Here is a 10,253-nt window from a genome sequence, read left to right as displayed (position 1 = left end):
TAATGTCGTTTCTCTGTAGAGGGAATTAGCAACTTTTTTTTCTGCTTAAAAAACCTCACGGATCAAAGTCCCTTACAGCCACATCCTACAATTGTCAGTGAAGTGTGGGTGGACAGAGGAGAAAACAGCAGTATTTGACTCAAACACAGCAGTAGTGGGGCAGAGGGTGAGAGGCGTCGGCTTGTCTGGTCAGCTGAGGTTGACTGAAGCTATCACTGTAAAGCATGTGTGCGGCAGCTCTGGAGGAGTACTGTGGGTCCACCTTTTGGGTGAGTTAAACAGACAGAAAGACTGAAGAATTAAGGTAAATTCACTAGTAACATACAAAGTAAATTGTCTGGAATGTATGTTGAGAATGACAGCAAATAGACATAATAACACCTTATAATACCATGTCAGGGGCATATTGATGTCATAGTGTTGAAGTTTGTGGTTTGTGGTGGTTTTTTTGAAGATCTGAATTTCTTTTCTATGCTTTGGAGACATAAAAGCTTTAAGACAAGTGTAAAAAGCTGTTCATGTTATTGTGTCAGCCCGTTCAACACAGATTGGGCAAACAAGAAGGTCATGGTTTCTGTTTGTCACAGCAACTATGAAAGACATCTTCCAAATATGCAGAAAAGAAGATGATTAACGTTCTGGTTTCAGAAAGTTTCTGGTTTCAGAAAGCTAATCAGTTGCACTTTTAAGACAACTTTCTGGTTCCCTTAGAAGGGCAGCAGGATTTTGTTATGCATGTGTGTTTGTGTCCTTCAGAATGTTTCATATCTGAAGCGACCAGACCCAGACCTCCCACTATGTGTGGAACAGACAGTTCTTGTATGGATCCCCCTTTGTTTCCTGTGGCTCTGTGCCCCATGGCACCTGCTGGCTCTCTGTCAGAGCACAGAAGTAAACACAAAACAACTGTCCAAGCTCTACATCTGCAAACAGGTAAGAAATACTATCTAATAAAGACATCTTCATAAAAAAATTGTTGTTTCAGTTTATAGCTTTACTGTTTTACAGAATTTACAGGAAAAATTGAATTTCTGTTGTTTTTAAATACATAAAATATGAATCAAATTAGAGTAAAATGACAGTAAAAGATGACAAAATGACATTAAAACTAGTTTCTGTACTTTTACATGGATTTGTTGACAATTAACACATATGTTATGTTTTGATGGAAGCATTTGTTGCGCATTCTTTTTATCTTGGGTAAAAGATTGACGTAGTCTGAATCCAAGTTTCGAATCATTTATTGCCTCAAGCAGTTCAAACCATAAGCATGTACATGGATCTCTTTCATTCAGAAAACCACTGTCTGCAAGCAGTTATTTGTAACCAAGTTCCTGAAAGAGAGTGACCTTCACTTAACATTACAGAGAATTATACACGAAATTGTGCTTTTAATTGATCAAAACTGTTGGGGAGAGGCCGTGGTTTACACTTGGCTTTCCCTCGTTGGCCCACAGGCTGGTCGCAGCCTTCTGGCGCTGGTCAGATGAGGACACATCTGGGGTGGTAACCTGCCTCTCCTATTTCTGTATAACAGCCTGGTTTCATGTCACGGTGGTCACGGTGGCATGTGAAATGCATACTTATTCCAGGCTTTGTTATTGTTCACTATATTGCAGCCAAAATCATAAAAATGCATATAAATTAACATTTATGAAAATATTTGACCTCACACGTTAATCCCCAAAAAATGGTGACAACATGTATAAATGTTTATTTTATGAGTAAATAATATCCATTGCATTTTATATTGGTTATCTATTTTTTTACAATTATTGACCAAAAGTGGTAAATATACAATAAAAACTATAAAGATAGAAATACATATTTTATATAATTCTTAAAAATTAAAGAGTTTGGACAATACATGTTAAATGCCTATGGAATCACAGTAATTATCATAATTAAAAATACAATATAATTTAATATCATTTTAAATACACTTTTTTAAAATAAAATTTGTAACACTAAAACGATCATAATGTATTTGTAATTGCTTAGCTTGTTTAATACAAAAATGTCAGTAAGAAGTGAAGGGTTTAACTCAGGAAGATTTCACATTTTAGTTTTAAAAAGAAACAAGGCGTGAAGGACGAGCACTTTCCATTCAAGCCTAATAGCAGTTAGCTTTCAAGTCAGATACGATACAGAAAGGAAACAGACTTTATATGGAGAGGTCATTGTGGATTATGGGACGCTTACAAACTGACAGTTTGGAATTTTTACCTTTTGGAAGAGAAGGTGAAGATTTTTCTCAAAAAGCTAAGGAAAAATTCATCAGAGGAAACTGATCATTTATACAAATTAACCTCTAAAAGACCAACCAGTGCTTACTTTTGTATAAGCACAGGCCAGAACAGTCTGACATGTTTTGTTGTAAAAACATAAATTTTCACATAGGGGGGGTCTAACCAGGACCCTTACTGGAGGAGAATCAAACTTGCGACTCACACTTCAAAGGTGTGTAGTCTTACCACTACACTATCCAGCTACTAATCAAATTGCTGATTTGCCACCTCAGCATGGAGTCAAGTTCTATAGAGTCTTGATAAATTTTATTCAGATGTGTGGCAGCAGGACACTGCCCCTCAAGGACTGGAGTTCGACACCTGTGTTTTAGGTCATAACAATAAAAAAAAGAAAAATGTTTTTCAAAAGGTCGATGTAAGAAAAGATTCAACAGCTAAAGTGTATGCATCACTTTGCACAATGAAGCTAAAACACATGTAGTGTAAATTCTCTATTAAGATCAAAAACACCAAGAGGCCTGTCTCTGTGAGTTTCTTATAAATGCATATACTGTGTATGAAATGTTCTAACATGAAAAGGACAAGTGATCACAGCAAAGGGGCAAAGAGATGTGTCATTCCAGCACTATGTATGTTAAGCAAAAAGAGAGGAATCTGTAATCAGTTCTCTGAAACCTTGAAGGGAAGAACTCAGTTTGTTTTCCCATGAAAACTTAAAAACACAGTACTGGTTAAAATCTAATATAAAACATTATGAAAAGACATTTTTTAATGGAATAACATGATTTATTCTCCTGTCTGGTCTGTGTTTTCTTCCTTCAGCTTGTGGTGTCCCTGTTGTTCCTGACGGCCATAGCACACCTGGGAGTCACACTAGGAGAAGATTTTGGTCCAAACAGTGACCAATCTTCAACAAATGCTGGTGTATACTACGCAAATCCGGTTTTATTTGTAGTCACATGGGTAAATAGAGCAACCTTTATATTTATTTATTTAAATTTGAAAGGATGTGTTTTTTATGTTGTGATGTGTCTTCTTTGTTAGATCCTTGTCCTGCTCTGCCATGAAGGATTACGACGGGAAGGAGCAATAGACTCTGCCTCTCTTTTCCTCTTCTGGTTACTCCTTGTAGTGTGTGACATCTTTCCTTTCCAGACCCTCCTACGAGAGGCTCTCAGACTGGTATGAGTGAAGACATTTGATCAAGTTGGATTAAAGTAAAGGACAAATAGTAGATTTACTCAGACATGGTGCAATAACTTGACATGATTGACTTTTAACTCTCCATATTTTCCATAACACACTGTTTTCTGTTTCTTCGGGACCCTTTAAAGTTTTTCTTTCTCTCATTTTTGGTATTTAGGGCGAGGTCCCTGATGTCCCACGTTTCAGCCTTTTCTACATTTCTTTTGGGCTTGAACTGATTGCACTAGTTCTTTCTACTATGGCTGATATCCCCCCAGAAGCTAAAGACCTTATAAAAAAGGTACCCTTTATTTGTTATTCATTTTTGTTTGTTTTCAAAGGCCGAAGTTCATAAGCATAAATTAAATAAGATACACTGAACCTTGTTTTTATCCACAGAATCCTGAAGCAGGTGCACCATTTTTGAGCAGAATTACTTTAAACTGGTTAAACAGGTAACGTTAAAGTCAGTATAGGAGTCTTAACAAGCACCTACAAATGTGCTCCGTGTCTTCAAAGTTCTGTTTGTTTTTTCAGTATGGTTTTAAAAGGCTACAAACAACCTCTGGTTCAGGAGGACATGTGGGATCTGAATGAGAGTGATAGCACTGCTTTCATCAATGAGCGTTTCCAGCATTTCATGAAGCCTGAGTTGGATGCAGCTAGGGTCCGCTTCCAGAACAAGATGAAAAAGAAATCAGCTAAAACCAGAGACAGTGCCCAGGAAGACCCACAGCAAAATGGCCTTTCCAGTGGTCTGGGGAAAGGTGTGAGTCAGGATGTACTAATGATGGTGAGAGCATTCAATCAAAAACACTTCCACACCCATGTACACTACTGAGCAACAGTCCAAACGGATGTCACCAACACCATGGCTGCCTTTTAAGGATCCCAGATACTAGGTTGTTGCTGAATAAATCTCATCAACTGTGCTTAAACGATCTGTTCTTTTAGGAGGAAAGGGGGAAGACAGAAGATGAAAAGAAGAAAAAGGACAGTAAGGAGGAAGAGAACTATCCCAGTTCATGGCTGATTACCACCTTTTATAAGACCTTTAAAAGGATTCTGATTGAATCTGTCTGCTTCAAACTTCTGGAGGATGTGTTAACCTTCGTCAGTCCTCAGCTTCTTAAGTGAGTAAGATATTACAGAACGTTACAGAAATAAAACAACAGATTTAAGAGAAGAACAATGTTGTTCTTGTTATTCAGTTACCCACAATGCAGCTGAACCATTTCCTCAGCAACTCAACTTTGTTGTACTACAGTGGTTTTCAATGGTCTCTTAATAATCCAATTTTTAGACTTTCTGATGCATATTTTTTAATAAGACAATCAAATTACTTAAAGGAATTTATACAATTTTCTGTCACAGATGTAACAGTTTTCCCAAATTTGTGTAAACCTTTTTTTTAAATCCATTTCATTCTCCTTAAAGTTTTTTTTTATTATTTACTTGCTATTACCTTGTAAAATCCTTGCAGTCCTGGCCTCCGTCAGGCACATAGTTACAGCAGCTCTCCTCTTTATTGGTGCGCTTGGTATTTAAGTGGGTTAGCTTTAGAGGGCTTGACAGTAGGCCTCAAGGGTATGTTATACGTAAATGGCTAAAGTAACCTGTAAGAGCTGTTTACTCTAAAATGGGTTAATACTCAGATTTTTACCTGTACTGTTTCACAACGAGTTAAAAGGTGAATATCAACAATTTAGACTTTAATTGCAGGAAATTTGAGTGAGTTAATACTGAGTTTCTTCTTAACATTGGAGAGGAGACAGTCACATCCAAGTCTGAAGATGTGCTTATCTCAGTGTTCCGTATTAATGAAAATCATCCAACAGGATAGCATCCCCTGGATATTCGAACTCCCAACAATAAAAATGACATTCAAATCATCTCAAAATTATAATCCACAGGGAAAATCGGGAAGATACAATCCACCAACAATGGAAGTCAAACCCTCTTCAAGGTTAATAATCCAACATGGCACAGACAAGCAGAACAAAAGTCCCCAAAAATACAAAATCAATGAACTGCTCATCTCACAGCAGATGAAGGGAAAATCAATGAATGCTTCTGGGCGCTCTCTTTTATACTCTGCCAAGCCCCTATTTGCCTCCCCTTCTTTCTCCTCCTTTCTAGTCATTCAAGCCCATTGTTGACATAAGATCATCTGATGTCCAACCACACACTATCTATCTGATTTATCAGAGTTTACCTCAAAATCACTTCATTACATTTTCTTTGTTATTCTTAACATAGAAAATCTCATGACATTTGAACATTTAAGAGACATCCTTCACATTGCTGGCACCTGTAGGCCAAGATCTAAGCTAAATCACATATGAATTCTGATTCTGGGTTTAACTGTTACATTACTACAACATCTAAGCTGGATCATGTCTACAGACACAAAATCTACACTTTTCCACTACTCAAACTACATTTCTCATTTAATATATTGATCAAACTTATATTTAGATTTATCTTTAAACAAAAATAAAGAAAGATTAAAAAATGAAGATAAAAATAAAGATTAAAACTATAAATCACATTAGAAAAACTGGATGTTAAGCTTTTTCACCCTCTCTCAGATGTGTTGAGAAGAAAGGCAGGGGGTCTTTAATCTCTCTGTCCCTCATGTCTCGACATTAGTCATTCATAACCGATAACAGGAGTGCCAGGATGAAACGAGGACATTGTTAGATTAGTGCTGAAGATGAAGCCGGAGATTAGCATGTTTTCTTCTATTTTTTTTGTTTTTCCTAGATTGATGATCGCGTTCACTCAGGACAAATCCAGGTATGCCTGGGAGGGCTATTTGTATGCAGTGTTGCTGATGGTGGTGGCTCTGCTACAGTCTCTGACCCTACAGCAGTATTTCCAGCGCTGCCATGTGCTGGGGATGAAGGTTCGCACTGCACTTATGGCTGCTGTGTATAAAAAGGTAAAAGCAGGAGTGACAGAACACCATTTATTGACATTGTTGTGAAAAAAAAAATCAAATGCTGTATAATATAAATTACTGTTACAAATTAGAAGAAAAAAATTACTAGTCATAATTTCTGCTTAAGTCAGTTGTCAGATTTTTCAGTTTTAAAGAACTTTTATCAGCACATACTTGCCACAGAAAATCACCTGTGTTAGTCTGTAGCTCGAGTTTCCATCAATACGTTTACTAATGATCTCAATGATTAATTTTGTGAGTTCTCAGTCACTACTGGTGAAGACCCTGATTGTATAGCCAATCAGAATACATCATTTTTGTTTTTATGAAGTTTTATTAAGTTTTATCAAATCTTGTAAATCAGGAAATGAAGAAAATTCTCCTTAGACATCAAAAACTATTTACATTATTTCTAAAGGAAGGTCAGCTTTGCTTTTTTTCCCAATATATAGGGTTATGGGCTTTTTTTTAAGTGACATGAAGATCCATCTCCTGCTTTGCTTATATACAAAAACATACAGAGTAAGAAAAAATATCACTTATCATGCTTCTCTTACTTAATTTTCACCCCACTTTCTAGTTAATATGCCCTTTTTATCCCTTGTCTAAGGCATTAGTGGTGTCCAATGATACTCGTAAGGAGTCAACAGTAGGGGAAACGGTGAACCTGATGTCAGCAGATGCCCAGTGCTTCAATGATGTGACCACCTTTATCCACCTGCTGTGGTCCTGCCCTCTGCAGATCATCATATCCATTGTTTTCCTGTGGCTGGAGTTAGGACCTTCTGTGTTGGCAGGAGTGGGAGTCATGGTGTTAATAATTCCAACCAATGCACTGCTAGCAACCAAGGCCAGAAAACTACAGGTCAGGGGAAAAACTTGCCAGATCTTCTTTGCTTCTGTAAACCTCTGTGCGAGATTCTAAATCAAATAATCAAGATGAGATTAAACTGCAAATTTTAATGTTTTATTCAAGATGTTTAACTAAAGTATTGCATTGACTGTTTAATAGATTTTTATACAGTCCCCCACTTTCAGAGGCTCAAAAGTAGTTGGACAATTGAGTGACGCAGCATGCAGGCTCAGCCACGTGTCTCACAGACAACATACAGATTTGTTCTCATAGACCAGTCTCCCTTCTATAAAAAGACCAAAAATTTCTTTGGAGTTTAATTAATATTAACATTAATGTGAAGAAAGTGATCTCAGTAACTTTGAACACGTGATTCTTGCTGGTGAAAAAGTTAGTTTTTGTTTTTGAAATGAATTAGAATAAATTGCTGTTCAAAACACTTTATTTAAGTATTTCCTTATTGCCTGTTTAACATGAGCTACATTGTGTCTCTTTTCAGATAGAGAACATGAAGTTTAAAGATAAGAGAATGAAAATCATGAATGAAATTCTAAATGGGATCAAGGTGAGCTCTTTTGTTCAGTGTATCCATGGTGTATGTAGATGCCTTCCTTACGTCTAAGGCTTTGATGCTTCATGAAACTGCAGTGACGTCATGAACCATAAGTGCTCTGCTGCCCCACCCTTCCTTCTGCCTCACTGCCTCCTCCCTGTCTTTTTCTTTTGTCTCTCACCAGATTCTGAAGCTGTATGCTTGGGAGCCATCCTTCCAGAAGCAGGTGGAAGACATTAGAGGGGAAGAACTAAATGTCATGAAAAGGTTTACTTACCTAAAGTCCATCTCCATCCTTATCTTCCACTGCACTCCAGCTCTGGTGAGTTCTGTCAGAGAGCTTTGCAGAGACTAGAATCAAATGGTAAACAATCTTTTTTCCTAAACTGTCTGTACTTGCAGGTTTCTCTGGCCACATTTGCAGTATTTGTTAGTGTGAGCAATGATAATGTGTTAACTGCTGAGAAAGCTTTTACTTCCATCTCTCTCTTCAACATCCTACGATTTCCTCTTGCCATGCTGCCCATGCTCATTGCTTCCATTGTGCAAGTAAGTGAACAGACCTAGATCACACACATGTATCAAGCCTGTGATAAAATCAAACTTAACCTGTTCTTTCAATTTGCAGACAGCAGTGTCTAAGAAGCGCCTGGAGAAGTTTCTGGCAGGGGAAGACATCGACAGTGACATTGTGCGCCAAGACCCCAGTTTCAGTATGTTCACCATTAGAATTTGCACTTGTTCTACAGCTGAAGACTGAAGCTTAGTCACAGTTTATTACATGTGCAGATCATCTGTTAAGCTCTGTCTTGGTCTGTGTTCATTTTTTAGACACTGCTGTGAGTGTATGTGATGGTTCCTTTGCTTGGGAAAAAGATGCAAAGCCTCTGCTGATAAAGTATGTCTGTGTTGGTCATCAAAAAGTTACTGATTAACTTAATTAACTGTGAGATGTTCACCAGGTTTTTTTCTAGCATTGCTTCAATTTTTCCAGTCTGCCTATTTGCCCCTGATGTGTTCACAGCATTGACTATAGTTATCATGTGTGTCCAGTGTGAATTTGGACATTGAGCCTGGTCGGTTGGTTGCCGTAGTGGGAGCTGTTGGGTCAGGAAAGTCGTCTCTTATGTCAGCCCTCCTTGGAGAGATGCACAGTACCAAAGGTTTTATCAACATTAGGGTAATGGCTTTTTTTCCGTTTGTATCTGTAGTGTGCGTTAAAAAAACATGTAAAATCCAAAACATCTAATTAGGTCTTAACTGAAAAAACACAAACGTTCACACAAATGACTACCTATTTAAAAAAAAACAAAAAAACCCAAAAACATGTAGCATGACTGTAGCTTAATCAAATTAAGTTTGCTTCAGTGTTTACTTCAGCGCCTTCCCTCATCTCTCATGAAGGCAGACTTTATTCTGGGATTATCAGAATCAGAATACTTTATTATTCCCTCAAGAAATTATGTTCCTTATTTTTTTGTTTTTTAAATACACAGAAAATTAATGTTGATTCAATGATTTATGGGTTTTATTTGATGACTGAAAGTATAAAATTACTCTACATAGCAGTATCCTTATACATTCTTGATCATCCAGATAAGGAAATCCCAAAAAGTTGATTGTGTTCAACTCGACATAGCTTTTTTAGACTGAAAGAGTCTCACTGAAAACACTATGTCTACATCAACAGCATAAACTTTTTGGGGGTCTACATAGCAGTAGCGTATTTTTCGGACCATAAGGCGCACTGGATTATAAAACGGATTAAGCGAAACTGTCACGGCGAGTGGAGTGAGCCGTGTGGAGAAAAATAAAGGAGGATCCAATTGCAGGCACTAGTGGAGATGCGAACGGGGTTTATTGTAAAATAAACACAAGTTGAACATGGCAACACAGAACTAAAGACAACCTGAACCTGGAAAACTAAACTACAACACATGAACATGAAGGAGGGTGGGCAAATGAGGATAGACAGCAGGGAGAACACACGGAAGAAACACGGTAGATACACAGACGGACCAGCAACTACAACAACAGAAGACACAACTTAAATACACTCAGAGAACACAGGGAGATTACACACAGGTGGGGAACACAGCTGGAAGTAATTGACAAGACGAGACAAGGGAGGCAAACTGAAAACACTCACATAAGACACGGACTTTCACAATAAAACAGGAAACAAGAACCCACCACACAAAGACGCAGACTCGACACTAAGAGGCAGACAGAATATAACACATGGAACTCAAACTATACTAAAAAAGAGACACAACCGAAGAACAAATCCCTCACCAGAATAACTAAAACATAGATTTATTATAATAATCAAAGCACCAGAGAAACCAAAAACAATCCATAATGCAAAAATAAACCAAAATATAAGAACTTGTGGAGGTAAACACAGACGACACGAGAGCTCTCGATTAACACTCGTCGTTTATTCTCATCACCACAGAACTGAACTCT

At 37.6% G+C, this 10,253-nt stretch overlaps 1 protein-coding gene across 1 annotated transcript in view; it reads left to right on the top strand.

Annotated features, from left to right (window-relative positions):
* The first annotated feature begins 111 nt into the window (after positions 1-111).
* LOC100703684 (canalicular multispecific organic anion transporter 1) overlaps positions 112-10,253 on the top strand; it is a 33,460-nt gene continuing 23,318 nt past the window's right edge. Inside the window, exons 1-16 of the mRNA XM_019366603.2 lie at positions 112-269; positions 757-933; positions 3,072-3,212; positions 3,294-3,431; positions 3,613-3,735; positions 3,834-3,889; positions 3,972-4,227; positions 4,389-4,567; positions 6,201-6,378; positions 6,989-7,243; positions 7,731-7,796; positions 7,969-8,106; positions 8,187-8,333; positions 8,413-8,497; positions 8,616-8,682; positions 8,838-8,964. Of these exons, the coding sequence (XP_019222148.1) occupies positions 225-269; positions 757-933; positions 3,072-3,212; positions 3,294-3,431; positions 3,613-3,735; positions 3,834-3,889; positions 3,972-4,227; positions 4,389-4,567; positions 6,201-6,378; positions 6,989-7,243; positions 7,731-7,796; positions 7,969-8,106; positions 8,187-8,333; positions 8,413-8,497; positions 8,616-8,682; positions 8,838-8,964 (2,178 nt within the window). The 5' untranslated portion in view covers positions 112-224. The remainder of the gene's footprint in view (positions 270-756; positions 934-3,071; positions 3,213-3,293; positions 3,432-3,612; positions 3,736-3,833; positions 3,890-3,971; positions 4,228-4,388; positions 4,568-6,200; positions 6,379-6,988; positions 7,244-7,730; positions 7,797-7,968; positions 8,107-8,186; positions 8,334-8,412; positions 8,498-8,615; positions 8,683-8,837; positions 8,965-10,253) is intronic.

This window comes from Oreochromis niloticus, linkage group LG13, assembly GCF_001858045.2.
Source record: "Oreochromis niloticus isolate F11D_XX linkage group LG13, O_niloticus_UMD_NMBU, whole genome shotgun sequence".
NCBI lineage: Eukaryota > Metazoa > Chordata > Actinopteri > Cichliformes > Cichlidae > Oreochromis > Oreochromis niloticus.
Note: the sequence above shows the minus strand (reverse complement) of the source record. Positions and strands in the feature narration are given on the sequence as shown.